Source organism: Dama dama, chromosome 4, assembly GCF_033118175.1.
Source record: "Dama dama isolate Ldn47 chromosome 4, ASM3311817v1, whole genome shotgun sequence".
In the NCBI taxonomy this organism is placed as follows: Eukaryota; Metazoa; Chordata; class Mammalia; order Artiodactyla; family Cervidae; genus Dama; species Dama dama.
In genome coordinates, this window is record NC_083684.1 from 70,180,177 (window position 1) to 70,196,103 (window position 15,927).

Sequence of the window (15,927 nt, forward strand, 5' to 3'; positions counted from 1 at the left end):
CCACCTAGCAAGCCCCTTGGTCTAAAGTAGAAGAGGAAATCGGGGTGCTTTGACTTGAAGGTCAGAACCAGCTGATGTGTGTCCATGTCTTAAAGGAGCCTGGGGGTGTTATTGTGTTAATTCTGCTCACTCACTGTGGCGTATGGTCATCAACGCGCTCTACGACACCCCACAGTCCTGAGGGTGCTCTTTGTCGCGGGAGGAAACCGACTTATTGAGTGAAACGCCTTTGCCTGGGGGCACCAAGACTCGCTATTATAACGGGGTCTGATTTCAGGCCCTGTAATCCTAACAGCTTCCGTGGGATCACTCAAGACCCCGTGCAGCAAATGAACTCATCTCCTAAACAAAATGAACGCAGAGAGAGAGAACGCAAACGTAGAGAACACGTTTCTCCAGTTGCTGCCCGAGGGCTCCTAGTGGAGGCTAGTCTCCCGCTGCAGAGCAGGGGCTCAGGGCCCTCAAGCATCAGGAGCTGAGGCTCCCGGGCCCCGGAGCTCTGCCGCATGGGCTCAGCTGCCCTCGGCATGGGGGACCCTCCCGGGATCGATCCCACGTCCCCGGCATTGGCAGGCGGACGCTTAGCCACTGTACTCCCAGGGAAGTCCTCGGAATACCTTTATGCCAAAAGTCTTTACTGTGTGCAGCTGGAGGTTACGTTAGCAAGCGCAGCCAGAAACAACTGATCTGAAAAGCCTGTGACTGATTTCCAGTAAGTGACGGGAACCTATATGTCAGTTCCGCCTAGCCTAGCCTGTTAGCCAGCATCACTCACTGGCAAGTGTTTGCAATCTTATTCTATGACTTCCCCGAGGGCTCAGCAGGTGAAGAATCTGCCTGCAGTGCAGGAGACCTGGGTTCAATCCCTGGGTCGGAAAGATGCCCTGGAGGCGGAAACAGCAGCCCACTCCAGTATTCCCACCTGGAGACTCCCATGGACAGAGGAGCCTGGTGGGCCATAGTCCTTGGGGTCGCAAACAGTCACACACATCTGAGCAACTAACTCTTCACTCTTCTAACAGGTCCCATTGGCTTTGTTTACCAAAGACTACTTTTCCATTCTACCTGAGCTCTCAGCCTTGCATCAAGATGAGAGAAGCCAAAATAGCCCCCTTCTCCAATTACGGACTGCAGTGGTGTTTTGAGCAGCTGGGCAAAGAGGAGTTCCAGACGTTTAAGGCCCTCCTGAAGGAGCACGCGTCAGAACCGGCAGCGTGGTCCCTGCCGCTGGCCCAGGTGGACAGGGCCGATGCGGAGTCCCTCGCCTCCCTCATGCATGAGCATTGCAGAGCCTCTCTCGCCTGGAAGACATCCATCGACGTCTTTGAAAAGATGAGCCTGTTGGCACTGTCTGAGATGGCAAGGGACGAGATGAAAAGTGAGTGAGATCGGGGCAGACCTCGGGGGTAGGGGAAACGGGATGGGGGGTGACCTCAAGTTCCCAGGGGATGGGGAAGGTACCGTTGGTCCCTCAGGGGTGGCGGGGGCAGTCCATCTCTACCGCAGGACTCTGAACTAGAACTCACTCACTGCTCAGCCTGCCTCGCTGGAAACCCGAGTCATCTCCAGCCCGTGAAACAATGAAAGAGAAGACAGATCTGCCCAGTGGGTTAAAGGCAGCAGACAGGATGTGGAGCCAGAAGTGCCAAGCCAGAGCTCTGGTGCCCCCGACACGCGTGACTTCTGGCCAATTCTCTCCTTCTCTACATCTGGGGAACAGTAATCGTGCTGCTTATACGTGCTGTTGCCAAGGTCCAATAAGAAAGTGAATCTTCATCTTGTTTTTCCTTACTAATTTTCTGTCTGGAAGATCTGTCCTTCGGAGTGAGTGGGGTACGGAAGTCCCCCACTGCTATCTTGTTGCTGTCCATTTCCCCTCTAATAGTTGCTAGCATTTGCCTCATGCATTGAGGTGCTGCTATGCTGGCTGCATGTATCTTTATTGTTACATCTTCTTCTTGGACAGATCCCTCAGTCATTATGTCTGGCCTTCCTTGTCTCTCGTGTTGTGTATGTACTCAGTCGTGTCTGACTCTTTGCAACCCCATGGACTGTAGCCTGCCAGGCTCCTCTGTCCATCTTCCTGGAGTTTTCCAGACAAGAATATTGGAGAGGGTTGCCGTTTCCTCCTCCAGGGGCTCTTGCTGACCCAGGGATCAAGCCCAAGTCTCTCATGTCATCTGCATTGGCAAGCGGATTCTTTACCACTAGCACCACCTGGGGAGTGCCTTATGTTAAAGTCTGTTCTATCTAATATGAGTATTGCTACTCCTGCTTCTTTTGACGTCCGTTTGCATGGAATATCTTTTTCCAGCCCTTCACTTTCAGTCTGTGTGTGTCCCTAGGTCTGAGGCATTTGTTTTGTTTTTGTTTTTTTAAGAACAGTAACAGCTTTGGAATGGGTGTCTCCCTTATTTCTTGCCTTAGATTTAGAGACTAAGGTTCAAGGAACTTCTCTAAGGAGTGCCCTCCCTCGTAATGTTGGTACCCATATTCCAGCATGTGGATTCTAGCATATCCATATTCTAACCAAAATTCTGTGGTTATCTTAAGGTATTTAGGAGAAGGCGTAGAGAAACAAAATTAGCTCTCCTTTATCAGGAGGAATTCTCTCCTTCAACTGTGGACAAAAACTTAAGAGTCCCAAGTGTGAGCATCCAAATTGGCTCTAAAGACTTACAGGTAGTACACGCCTAGATGTAGCTCATCCGTTGTGGCTGTAAAGGGCTTGAATGGAAGTTCTTCCTTATGAGCCTCAAGAAAAATCCCTGGGTGGAAAACATATTAGTAGTATTCACAGGAAATTGTTGTTGTTGTTCAGTTACTCAGCCATGTCTGACTTTGCGACCCCATGGACTGCAGCGTGCCAGGCCTCCCTGTCCGTCACCAACTCCGGGAGCTTGGTTAGACTCATGTCCACTGAGTCAGTGATGCCATCCAACCATCTCATCCTCTGTCGTCTCCTTCTCCTCCTGCCTTCAATTTTCCCCAGCCTCAGGGTCTTTTCCATTGAGTCAGCTCTTTGCATCAGGTGGCCAAAGTATTGGAGTTTCAGCTTCAGCATCAGTCCTTCCAATGAACACCCAGGACTGATTTCCTTTAGGATGGGCTGGTTTGATCTCCTTGCAGCCCAGGGGCCTCTCAAGAGTCTTCTTCAGCACCACCATTTGAAGCATCAATTCTTCGGCGCTCAACCTTCTTTATGGTCCAGCTCTCACATCCACACATGACTACTGGGAAAAACCATAGCTCTGACTGTAAGGACCTCTGTCAGCAAAGTGAAATCTCTGCTTTTTAATGTGCTGTCTAGGTTTGTCATAGCTTTCCTTCCAGGGAGCAAGTGTCTTTTAATTTCATGGCTGCAGTAACTGTCTGCAGTGATTTTGGAGCCCAGGATAATAAAATCTGTCACTGTAGGAAATGAGGGTTACAAAATCAAAATAAGAGTGGATGTTGACTGATCAGTACCCCACCCGAGCCGCCGTGTTGAGACTGTCACGGGCCCTGTGTCTCCATTTCCCTTGCTGCAGACGAATCGGGGAATGAACTGAGATGTGTGGGTTCCCTTCAGTATTTTGGGGCTGGGGATGCTTTCACCCCTGATGAGGGTAGCTGCCGTGACATTATTGAGACACTGTCTCACCTGTCCTTGATTGCAGAGTATCTACTGGCTGAAATATCAGAAGATTCTGCACCAGCAAAGACTGCCCAAGGTCCAAGCGTGAAAGAAGTGCCAGGTTAGTTGGGGGTCGCGGGGAGAGAAGAAGTGGTGGAAAAATGGATGTGTGTGAATTATGCTGCTCTTAACATTTATATTCAAGGATGTGATTGTGGGAAAATTTTTTTTTGATGTGGACCATTTTTAAAGTCTGTATTGAATTTGTTGCAATATTGCTTCTGCTTTATATTTTTTTTGTTTTTGTTTTTTGGCCCTGAGGTATGTGAGATTTTAGGTCCCTGACCAGGGATCAAACCCACAACCCCTGAATTAGAAGGTGAAGTCTTAACCACTGGATCACCTGGGAAGTCCTGGTAGTGATAACTAAGGTATTAGTGGGGCTTCCCAGGTGGTTCAGTAGTAAAGAATCTACCTGGCAATGCAGGAAACCCAGATCTGATCCCGGGATCAGGAAGATCCCCTGGAGGAGGAAATGGCAACAAGGACTATAGCCCGCCAGGCTCCTCAGTCCATGGGGATTCTCCAGGCAAGAATACTGGAGTGGGTTGCCATTTCCTCCTCCAGGGGATCTTCCCCACCCAGTGATTGAACCCTCATCTCCTGCATCTTCTGCATTGTAGGCAGATTCTTTACCCCGAAGATACAGTAGCAAGCAGCAAAGCCTCTGGCACAGTCTATAGTGGGGAGACAGAGAAACAGGTAAAGCCTCAGGTGTGAAGTGCGGGAAAGAGAGGTTCAGTTAAAGGGACACAGATCTATTTCCCAGGACATCCGTCTGCTCTGAGGAAGTGATCTTAGGGACAGAGATCCTTATATGCACATTGCTAGGAAGAAACGAAAGCGCCCCAGAGGCAGGCTGGCTGTCTTCGCATCCACTAGGTCTGCGGTCTTTGTTTTACATCTTTGCTTGTTTCTCGATAAAACCCTCTCTTCACACCGAGTCCCATTCTTCCCCTCTCTTCGGTCCCACACAGGCCCCAGAGGGGACCCACAGGACTCCCGGGACTACCGGATCCACGTGATGACGACATTCTCCACCAGGCTGGACACACCCCAGCGCTTTGAAGAATTTGCCTCCGAGTGTCTGGACCCGCTCGCGCTGTCGGGAGCATTTAACCCAGACCCCAGGGGGGGCTTCCGGCCTCTCACTGTGGTTCTGCATGGACCCCCGGGGGTCGGGAAGTCCACGCTGGCCCGGAGGCTCCTGCTGTTCTGGGCTCAAGGCGACCTCTATCAGGACTTGTTCTCCTACGTCTTCCTTCTCCGTGCCAGAGACCTCCAGGGGTCCAGGGAGACCAGCTTCGCGGAGCTCATCTCCAGGGAGTGGCCGGACGCCCCGGTGCCGGTGGAGAAGGTCCTGTCCCAGCCCGAAAGGCTCTTGATCGTGGTGGACGGACTCGAGGAGCTGGAGCTCGCCTTCGGAGACCAGGACTCCAGCCTGTCAGCCGACTGGGCAGAGAGGCAGCCCGCGGCCGTCCTGGCGCACAGCCTGCTGAAGAAAGTCCTGCTCCCCGAGTGCGCCCTCCTCCTCACCATCAGGGACGCAGGCGTCCAGAGGCTCCAAGCCCTGCTCCGGTCTCCCCGTTACCTGTGGGTCGGGGGCCCCCCAGTGGAACACAGGATGCGGTTGCTGCTCCGCGGTGGGAAGCACGGCCGTCGGAAGATTCGAGCATGGCACGTGGGGGCAGACCTCCAGGAGGTGCTTGACCAGCATCAGGTACCCGTGGTGTGCGCCCTGATCCGGGAGGCCCTCGAGCTGCAGGGGGAGCCAAGGCAAGGCCTTCCCACCTCCAGCCAGACCCTCACGGGCTTGTACGCCACCTTCGTGTTCCATCGGCTGGCTCCCAAAGACGCCGGCCGGCGCGCGCTGAGCCAGGAAGAATGCATTGCCCTGAAGGGCTTGTGCCGGCTGGCCGCGGACGGCGTGTGGAACGCGAGGTTCGTGTTTGACGCCGACGACCTGGGCGTCCACGGGCTGCAGGGGCCCGAGCTCTCCGCCCTGCAGCAGGCGAGCATCCTTCTCCCCGATGACCGCTGCAGAAGGGGCTATGCGTTCTCCCACCTCCGCCTCCAGGAGTTCTTTGCAGCCTTGTTCTACGTCCTGCGAGGCGTCGAGGGAGACGGGGAGGGCTGCCCTCTGTTCCCACAGAGCACCAAGAGCCTGACGGAGCTCAGGCAAGTCGACCTCAAAGCCCACCTGGTCCAGATGAAGAGGTTCCTGTTTGGCCTCGTGAGCAGGGAGGCGACGCGGGCCCTGGAAACCCTCCTGGGCTGTCCCGTCGCCCCTGTGGCTAAGCAGCAACTTCTGCACTGGATCTGCCTGCTGGGTCAGCATCCCGCTGCCGCCGCCGCCCCGGACTTGCTCGAGGCCTTCTACTGCCTTTTCGAGACACAGGACGGCGAGTTTGTTCGCCTGGCCTCAAACGGCTTCCGAGAAGTGTGGCTGCAGTTGAACCGGCCGATGGACTTAACGGTGTCTTCCTTCTGTCTCCGGCATTGCCAGCAATTACGGAAAGTTCGACTGGATGTCAGAGAGACACCAAAGGATGAGTTTGCCGAGGCATGGCCCGGGGCTCCCCAAGGGTGAGTGCCCCACCTCTGCCGTTCCCGTTCTTGTATTTCTTTCCAACACAAGAGAGGTATAACTGACCAAAACTGCAAGTATGTAAGGTGTATGACTTGGTGTTTTGACATATCTGAAATAATCACCATCAAGCTAGTCAGCACACCCATCTCCTCATATAGTTACGATTTTCTTTGTGTGTGAAAACACCTAAAGACAGTCCCCCTGGGTCTGCATCATTGTGTTAACACTTTAGATCTCCAGAATGCATTCATCTGGATAACTGCAACTTCATACCCTTAGGCCAGCATCTCCCAGTTCCCCACCCCCAGCCCCGGGCAACCACCGCTCCACGCTTGGCTTCCATGAATCTGACTGCTTTAGAATCTAAGTGAGACCGGGCACATCTCTCCGTGACTGGCTTATTTCACTTGGCACAATGTCCTCTAGTTCGCCTCTGTTATGGCCAATGGCAGTGCCTCCTTCTTTTTTCAGGGCCGAATAATATTCCATTGTGTGTGTGTGTATACCACATTTTCTCTTTTTATGTATGTACTTTTAATTGGAGGACAATTGCGTCACAGTTTTGTACTGGTTTCTGCCATAATGCACATGAATCAGCCAGAGCTGATCATCAGGCGCATGTCCCCGCCTCTGAACCTCCCTCCCGTCCCCACCCCATCCCACCCCTCCTGGTCTTTGCAGAGCGCCAGGCTGAGCTCCTGGCGTCCCACGGCACATTCCCACCAGCTATCTATTTTACGTATGGTAATGTCCATGTTTCGAGGCTACTCGCTGAACTGACCCCAGCCTCTCCGCCCCCCACTGGGTCCACAAGTGTGTTCTCTAGCTCTGTGTGTCTATCCCTGCCCTGCTAATAGATGCATCAGTACCAGCTTTCTAGATTCCATACATATGTGTTAACATGTGGTATTTGTTTTTATCGTTCTGACTTACGTCACTCTGTATGGTAGGCTCTGGGTTCATCTATGACTTTGGAACTGACTCCGTTTCATTCCTTTTTGCGGCTGAGTAATAGCCCACTGAGTGTGTATGTACCACACCTCGATCGGGGGACACCGAGGTTGCTTCCGTGTCCTGGCTATTGTAAACAGTGCTTCTCTGAACACTGGGGTACACACACCACATTTTCTTTATCCACCGATGGACACTTAGGTTGCTCTGTATCTTGACTGTCGTAAATAATGTACAAATACCTCTCTGGGATCCTGACTCCAATTCTCTTGGATACATCCCCCAAAGTGGGATTTCTGGATCATACGGTAGAGGGTGAGATGGTTGGATGGCATCCCCGTTTCAGTGGACACTAACTTGGGGGCAAACTCTGGGAAACAGTGCAGGATGGGGAAGGCTGGCATGCTCCAGTCCGTGGAGTCGCAGAGTCAGACATGACTTGGCGACTGAACAAGAACAACAAATGGTAGTTCTAGGTTTAATTTTGGGGGAAGTTCCACACCGTTTTCCATCATGGCTACACTTTGATGTTCAAGAGGGAGCTAGAACTCGAGCACAGGTCTTACTTGAGAGCTGACGGTCTGCCCCGTGGGTATGGAAGTGTTCCGGAGGCAGTTTGGTTATGACAACACTCCTCCAGACCATGAGATCAGATCCACTGGGAGCCTCTGAGAGCCTCCCCATCCTAACAGCCTGACTTCTGTCCTTGGGCACGGATGAGGCAGTTGCTCACGTCAGAATCCATCCCATGTGAACAAATGTTGGTTTCCTTCTCTGCTATAGGCTGAAGATGAAGACCCACGATGAGCGCTGGCAAGACCTCTGCTCCATGCTCAGCATGCACCCAAACCTACGACAGCTCGACCTGAGCGGCAGCGTCTTGACCAAGGAGGCCATGAAGACCCTCTGTGCCAAGCTGCGGCAGCCAGACTGTAAAATACAGAACCTGATGTGAGGCTTCCCGACCCTGTACATCCCCCGTTGCGTGGCTGCGTCGTGGCTCTCCTCTCCTACCTACTGATCTATAGAATGTATTTGTAGGGAATAAGGGCTGTGGAAGGTGTAGGAACCAAGTTCCCAAAAGTACAGGTGGGGAATGACTAAGGATCTTGTGAAGGGATTACTAAGGTGGGTTCATTTACTCAGGGTTTTGAAGGATGAATAGGAGTTGGTTAGTGGGCGGGGCGGGGGGAGTGAGGGCGGCTCATTTCAGCACTGTATTCATCGATACCACATATTTACGTTGTCTGTCTGATGAATCATGTGTCAGTACCTCCATCAGTGCTGTGATACAAAACACTTTAGGTGCCATATGTATAACCTACATATGTGTCTATACATACGTGTAACACTGGACATCAAAAATGAAAATACAATGTAAAAAAGAAAACCATAAATATAGGTATAATGATTCACACTTGAGAATGAAGAAGCATCAATAAGGTTGCTTTATGGATTCCTGGGTAGGAAAGATCCCCTGGAGGAGGGAATGGCAACCCACTCCAGTCTTCTTGCCTGCAGAACCCCATGGACAGAGGAGCCTGGCGGGCTACAGTCCCCGGGGCCCCAAAAGAGCCAGACATGACTTTGCAACTAAGCCACAGCACACGGTAGCCCTGCCAAGACACTGATGAATGAATCGTTACAAAATTTGTATGGCACCCATATTACGGTTATAATCGTATTACAATACTGGAAACATTGCTATATTTTAAAAAAACTCACCTTTAATGATTGGCCGACAGGCTGTTTCTCTGGGTATAAGAGAGAAAAGCATTCTGTACAGTAATGTAACTCTTTGAAAGCAAAGTTCTAAAATAGTAAGAAAACAAACACATCATTGATTTTATACTGAATACCACTCACCTTATTCTTGTGTATGGATAAGCTGTCCACTTCAATACCAGTTTTACGTACGATGGTCTACATGTGTGTTTTGATATTTATTGAAAAACCCACATACACATGAACTGGTGTGGTTTAAACCTGTGTTGTTTGAGGAGCAACTGTAAATGCAAATAATGAAAGGACAGAGTCGAAATGGGGAAAGAGTGAGAGGGAAAGATGAGGATACAGTGAAACGTCGCCCAGACGCCTTAACTCATGTTCCCGTTTCTCTTCTGTAGATTTAAGGGGGCTCGGGTTACCCCTGGTCTCCGTCACCTCTGGATGACTCTGATTATCAACCAAAACATTAAGCAGCTGGACCTGACGGGCTCCAGCCTGGGAGAGGAGGAGGTTCTGATGGCGTGTGAGGCCCTCAGGCACCCGCACTGCGCGCTGGAGTCTCTGAGGCGAGTCAGGCGCTGGGGACGGCTTCCGCTTCCTGGGGTTCAGGGCCTTAGTGTTTCACTTTTTATTTTGACATACGCTTTCGCAGAAAGCTGCTGAGGTTTGACAAAGGTTTGGGAGTCTGGGTATGGCTGGCGGGGATGAATGCACAGCCGTGTGTATGTAATAAACGCCGCCAAACTGTACACCGAGAAAGGGTGAAGATGGTACGTTTTGTGTCGTGTGTATCTCACAATAAAAAGCAAGTTCCGGGGACTTCCCTGGAGGTGCAGCGGCTAAGACTGCGCGCCTCCAATGCAGGGCGCCCAGGTGCGATCCCTGGTCAGGGAACGAGACCCCGCGTGCCGCCACTAAAAGCCCAGTGTGCGTGCGGCACGTGGAACCCTGCTCGGGGTCCTGCGGCAGCCTGGACAGGGGGGCGTCGGGGGCAGAGTGGGGCTGACCCAGCCCCCCACACACACACGGTGACTCGGGCGTGCACAGTTAGTGTCGTCGTTCACCACTCCAGAGACGTGCCAGTTACTGCCCGTTTGTGATGTCCTGGCTGTGTGTGCTGCCAGTTAGATTCGCTGGGACTAAAAACCAGGGCTACTTGGTGCTTTGGGTGTATTTTGAGACAGAGAAACGTGAGGTCTGTTCAGCTTTATTGACTGACATCCCTCAACCCTGTATTATAAACACCAAAATTGCTGAAAGAATACATCTTAATGATTCCTACCAAAAAAAGAAAAATGATCCTGTGTGACGTGATAGAGATGTCAGCTGATGCTACCTTGGCAGTCACACCGCAAAGTATCAACATATCACGTCAGCCCGCTGACACCCTGAACTCACACAGTGTCATAGGTCAGATAAACGTACAAAAGTCAGCTGGTGATCACTGCTGTGAGTAAAGTAATATGGGGACAAGAGGACGGGGCAGAGGAGGGCAGGCATGGTAGGGAAGGTGGTGAGACCAACTTACTCGGACGAGGTGGCATCCCGGAGGGTGAGCGGAGAAAAGATCCAGGGCTGCGAAGAGGCACAGCAAATGCTGGGACCCTCGGGCCAGAGCAGAGAGCGCCCAGGAGCCAGCCAAAGGGACGGGGCGGCTGATGGGGGCAAGGTGGGCTGCTTCTGGGGAGAGGTGGGGATGTACTTCACGTTGCCTGTCTCTGCAGGTTGGATCACTGTGGATTAACCCAAGCCTCTTGTCGGGCGATCTCCCAAGTGCTTGCTACATCCGTCAGTCTGAAATCCCTCAGCCTCATGGGAAATAAGGTGGCGGACCAGGGCGTGAAGTCTCTCTGTGACGCCCTGAAGGTCACACCCTGCACCCTGCAGAAGCTGATGTGAGTGGTACCAGACCTATCTTCCCTTGCGATCGTCCAAGTCACTGGGGTGGGGAAGGGAGGGGAGCTGGCTGATGCATAAGCTGAGGGTTAGAACGGGGAGGGAGGACCTCCTGTGGGGAGCTCTTTGTGGAAGTTTGTTTATGTCTGTTTTAATCACTAAGCCATGTCCGACTATTTTGCGACCCCATAGACGGTAGCCCACCAAGCTCCTCTGTCCATGGGATTCTCCAGGCAAGGATACTGGAGGGGGTTGCCGTGCCCTCCTCCAGGGGATCCTCCCGACCCAGGGATGGGACTCACGACTCTGGGGTCTCCTGCACTGGCAGGCGGGTTCTTCACCGGCTGAGCCGTCATCTCCTTTCTGGCCTCTCTCCTCGCAGCCTGGGGAACTGCGGGCTCACAGCCGCCGCCTGCCAGGACCTGGCCTCCGCTCTCATCGAGAACCAGAGCTTGACACACCTGTGCCTGTCGGGCGATGAACTGGGGAGCGAAGGCATGAGCCTGCTGTGTCGGGCCGTGAAGCTCCCCAGCTGCGGTCTGCAGAAGCTGGCGTGAGTCCACCCCGCGGCCCCCAGAGCGTCCACAGCTATATTACAGCGAGCGCAGAGCAGTGGGGAGACGGTCCTGCCCCCTCCCGACAGCTCCTACCCTGGAACGTTCCACCTCTGCCCCTGTGTTTCCTTCAAGCGGGAAGTCCTCATTCACCCAAACACAGCCGCGTCTCTTTACTCCCAGCAGTCCAGTTCTGTAACGTTGCCGTGAGTTCGGGACGGGTGAACACAGGATGAGTGACTCTCCTGGGAGAATACAGGCTTAGGTTCCTGGGCGCCTCTGGTCACAGCATTTTTTAAAAATTTCTTTTACTGAAGTAGAGTTGATTTAGCATGTTGTGTTAATTTCTGTTAATTGCGCAAGTGACTCAATTCTTTTTCAAAACGCTGTTCCATTACGCCTTGTCACAGGATATTGAATATGCTTCCTGTGCTATGCGGTAGGACGCTGTTGTTTACCCATCCTGCATGTAATAGCTCACGTCTGCTGACCCCAGACTCCCAATCCTTCCTCCCCCAACACCCCTGCCCCTTGGCCACCACATCTGTGGGTCTGTTTGGGTTTCAGAGAAAAGTTCATTTGTGCTGTATTTTCTTCAGTCAATACCTAACCTTGTCTTGTGTGTTTCTGTTTACAGACACCTTATGTAATACATATTATTGAATCATTAACATTGAACTCAGGCTTCCCTGGGGACTCAGTGGTAAAGAATCCGCATGCCAGTGCAGGAGATTCCTCCCTGGGTGGGGAAGATCCCCTGGAGGAGGAAATGGCAACCCGCTCCAGTATTCTTGCCTGGAGAATCCCATGGCCAGAGGAGCCTGGTGGGCTACAGTCCATGGGGTTGCCAAGAGTCGGACACGACTTGGCGACTAAACAGCAAACGTGGAACTCACGGCCCACAGCACTGCACCTCGTGCCTGCAAGGAGCTAGGGAACACACACATTTTCTCTAAGGCACCTTCCAGCCTCCGTACCCTCAGCGCCATCCCCGGGGGCCATCCGAAAGGCCGAGGCCACACTGAGGCGCACACGTGACCGTCCTCTGTGTGTGCCCGCAGACTACACGCGTGCAGCCTGGACGTGGCTGGCTGTGGCTTCCTCGGCTTTGCGCTCATGGGCAACAGACATCTGACACACCTGAGCCTCAGCATGAATCCCCTGGAAGATCCCGGGATGAACCTTCTGTGCGAGGTCATGATGGAGCCGTCCTGTCCGCTCCGGGACCTGGAGTAAGCTTCCCGGCTTGTCGGAGATCGAGTCTACCGTACGGGGGCCTGAGGCTGTAGACGGTCGGAAGAGAGGGCACCCGAGTTAGTTCTAGGGCCCGTCTCTGCGCCCCCGTCTTGCTCTCCCTCCCCCCACCTCCAGCTCTCCCCAGCTCTCCCTCCCCTCCCCCTCCCCGCTTCTCGCAGTTTGGTGAAGTGCTGCCTCACCGCCGCCTGCTGCAAGAGCCTGTCCCACGTGATCACGAGGAGTCAGCGCCTGAGAAGCCTGGATCTGGCCGCCAACGCCCTGGGTGACGAGGGGATTGCAGCGCTGTGCGAGGGACTGAAGCAGAAGAACTCCCTGACAAGACTCGGGTACGGTCCTGCGACCACCTCCCAGAGGGCTGCGTGCAGGGGGAGGGGGGCCCAGACATGACGTCGCTCCCACAAAGACCGGCTTCTGTTCACTGTCCCATCGAATGAGAGCCCAGCCTCGGCAGAGGGGCAGACCGAGGCATCCAGTCCGACTGGGCCCCTGTATATGCATGAATGAGATAGCGAATGCCAGAGAACATGGTCCGGAGGTGGTAAGAACTAAGTAGGTAAGTGTTTGCTGGACACAGCGCCAGATGGTGGTGGGGTACAGGCCGTGGCATTGCTGGCCTAGTGAGAAGGATGGATCAAAAAGCAAATGAGGACACGGGTGGAGCCCACACTCTCGAAAGCATCAGAATCACCCGAGGCTTGTTAAAACAGTGTGCCGGCATCTGCAGTGGACTATTACGCAGCCCTGAAAAGGGATGAGCTAATGTCTTCTGCAGCAGCGTGGATGGACCCAGAGATGGTCACACCAAATGAAGTGAGTTGGGCCGAGAAGGACAGATGCCACATGATGTCACCTAAATGTGGGGTCTTGAGAAACGGTCCAGCGAGCTTACTTGTGAAACAGAGACACACTCACGGACAGGAGACAAACTAACGGCTAGCAGAGGGCCAGGGGCGGTGGAGAGGGATGAGTTAGGAGGTGGGGATTAACATACACAAAGCACTGTGTATGAAATAAATAACCAGCAGGGGCCTACTGCAGAGCCCGGGGAAGTCTGCTCAGTATTCTGTACTAGCCTCTGTGGGAAAAGAATCTGAAAAACAGTGGAGTTATGTATGGTATCACTCAGTCACTTTGGTGCACCCCTGCAGCTAATGCATTATAAATCAACCAGTCGGACACTACCGAGCGGCTGAACTGAACTGAACTGATACTCCCGTAAAAAATGCTCAACAATTAAAAAAGACCTCCCCACTGGTAACCACTAGTTTGTTCTCTGTATCCGTGACTCCCTTTCTGCTTTCTTCATTCATTCACTTTATTTTTTAGATCCCACACTTAAGTAGGAACATACAGTGTCTGTCTTTCTCGGGCTTCCTTCACCACGCATGATACCTTCCAGGTCCAGCCATGTTGTTGCGGATGGCAAGATTTTGTTCTTTTATAGCTGAATCGTATTCCATGGCACTTTTTAAATTGCAGTAGGGCAATTCCCTGGGGGTCCAGTGGTTCGGACTCTGTGCTCCCAATGTGGGGGGCATGGGCTCGATCCCTTGTTGGGGAACTAAGATCCCGCATGCCGTGTGGCACAGCCAAATGATGATGATAATAATAAGAGATATCTCTTTAAAACAAAATTTTAAAAATGTTGTATAGGCAAGAATACCGGAGCAGGTTACCATTCCCTTCTCCAGGGCATCTTCACGACCCCGGGATCGAACCTGGGTCTCCTGCACTGGCAGGCAGATTCTTTACCGTCTGAGTGCACCAGGGGGAGCCCAAATAATGATAATAAATAAGAGACAGCTATCTAAAATAAATAAATAAGACTGTAGTGGAAGTCAAATACCGGTTGGAGGGAGGCTCTCAGATGGCAGGGTCTTTCTTGGCTGTGCTGACCCTGCAGGTTGGAGGCGTGTGGACTGACCTCCGAAGGCTGCAAGGCCCTCTCCGCCGCCCTCACCTGCAGCCAGCACCTGGCCAGCCTGAACCTGATGCACAACGACCTCAGTCTCAGAGGAATGACAATGCTGTGTTCGGCCTTCATGCATCCCACATCTAAGCTACAGACCATCGGGTGAGTCCCCAGAGATGGCTTCTGAAATGCAAACATACAGACGAAATGTTTGTTATCTTCCAAAAAAACCAAAAGGAGAATTGCTGCAGGGTCTGGCCATCCCACTTGTGGTCTTGGTGGTAGTCTGGTTGCTAAGTCGTGTCTGACTCTATTGTGAGCCCATGGACTGTAGCCTGCCAGGCTCCTCTGTCCATGAGGATTTTCTAGGCAAGAACACTGGAGTGGGTTGTTAGTCCCTTCTCCGGGGATCTTCCTGACCCAGGGATGGAACTCGGGTCTCCTACGTTGCAGGCAGATTCTTTACCATCTGAGCCACCTTGGAAGCCCGAAAAGATACAGAATTTGGTTTTTTTTAAACAGGGTGGGGGCTGAATTTTATTCTGGGGGGAGGCACTTTCTGTCCGCAACAGTGCAAGAGGTTTCAGACCCTTGGGCGGGGTGGTGTCCAGCAGTGCTGAGGAAGGGAGAGGCGTCAGAAGCAAATTCCCAGAGTAAGGAGGCCCCTTTCTGCCCCCTCCCCAGGCTGTGGAAAGAGCAGTACCCGGCCCGAGTAAGAAGGCTGCTGGAGCAGGTGCAGAGACTAAAGCCCCACGTGGTTATCAGTGACGCCTGGTACTCAGAGGAGGAGGAGGACCGGCGCTGGTGGAGATCCTGAAGCCGGGAGGACCCTCCGCCCACCCCCGCTCTGCTGGGGACCCTTCAGGAGACGGGTGACGACTCCTGAGCCTCACAAAGCCTCACTGGTGGTGGTTCCCGAGTATCCACTTCAGCCCGGTTGTTGGTGTCTGCCTCTGACGTCCTGGGACCTCAGCTATCTGTGAAGCGTGTGCCCTACCTGAACACACGGGGAGGACTGAATAAACACTGAGCATTTGGAAGAAGCATCCAGTGCCTTCTTGATCGATGGGGGTGTGACTCCAGAGCAGACGAGGGAGGACTTGGGTCTTTAAAAAAGTCACAACTCTCTTGATGTTTAAAAAAAAATTTTTTAAGTGCATATTTCAAAGGAGGATGTGACTATCACTGAACATCAGAGGTATAAACACAATGTTGAATTTATCGCTTAGTGTAGTAAAGAACTGGTCTGCCAGAGTCTCCTCCTCAAAGCAACCACGAGGTAGGTAATATTTTTCCTGTTTTACAGAGAAGGAAACAAAGACCGATGGATGTTGACATTGGTCTGGTGTCACAGAAAGTCATT

At 52.6% G+C, this 15,927-nt stretch overlaps 1 protein-coding gene across 1 annotated transcript; it reads left to right on the plus strand.

The window, feature by feature from the left end:
• The first annotated feature begins 1,071 nt into the window (after positions 1–1,071).
• On the plus strand, positions 1,072–15,381 carry NLRP5 (NLR family pyrin domain containing 5). The gene is made up of 11 exons (XM_061140370.1): positions 1,072–1,378; positions 3,660–3,737; positions 4,654–6,262; positions 8,001–8,168; positions 9,344–9,511; positions 10,670–10,840; positions 11,224–11,394; positions 12,457–12,627; positions 12,811–12,978; positions 14,556–14,726; positions 15,249–15,381. Exons 1-11 carry the CDS (start codon positions 1,090–1,092, stop codon positions 15,379–15,381), a joined length of 3,297 nt encoding a protein of 1,098 aa, XP_060996353.1. The 5' UTR covers positions 1,072–1,089.
• Positions 15,382–15,927: the final 546 nt, after the last annotated feature.

Bases quoted from the DNA above. Each gene is read 5' to 3' on its own strand.
- NLRP5 (XM_061140370.1), top strand. From the start codon at position 1,090: ATGAGAGAAGCCAAAATAGCCCCCTTCTCCAATTACGGACTGCAGTGG. The intron at 10,841-11,223 runs GTGAGTGGTACC...CTCTCCTCGCAG, and splicing joins TGCACCCTGCAGAAGCTGAT to CCTGGGGAACTGCGGGCTCA. The intron at 12,628-12,810 runs GTAAGCTTCCCG...CGCTTCTCGCAG, and splicing joins TGTCCGCTCCGGGACCTGGA to TTTGGTGAAGTGCTGCCTCA.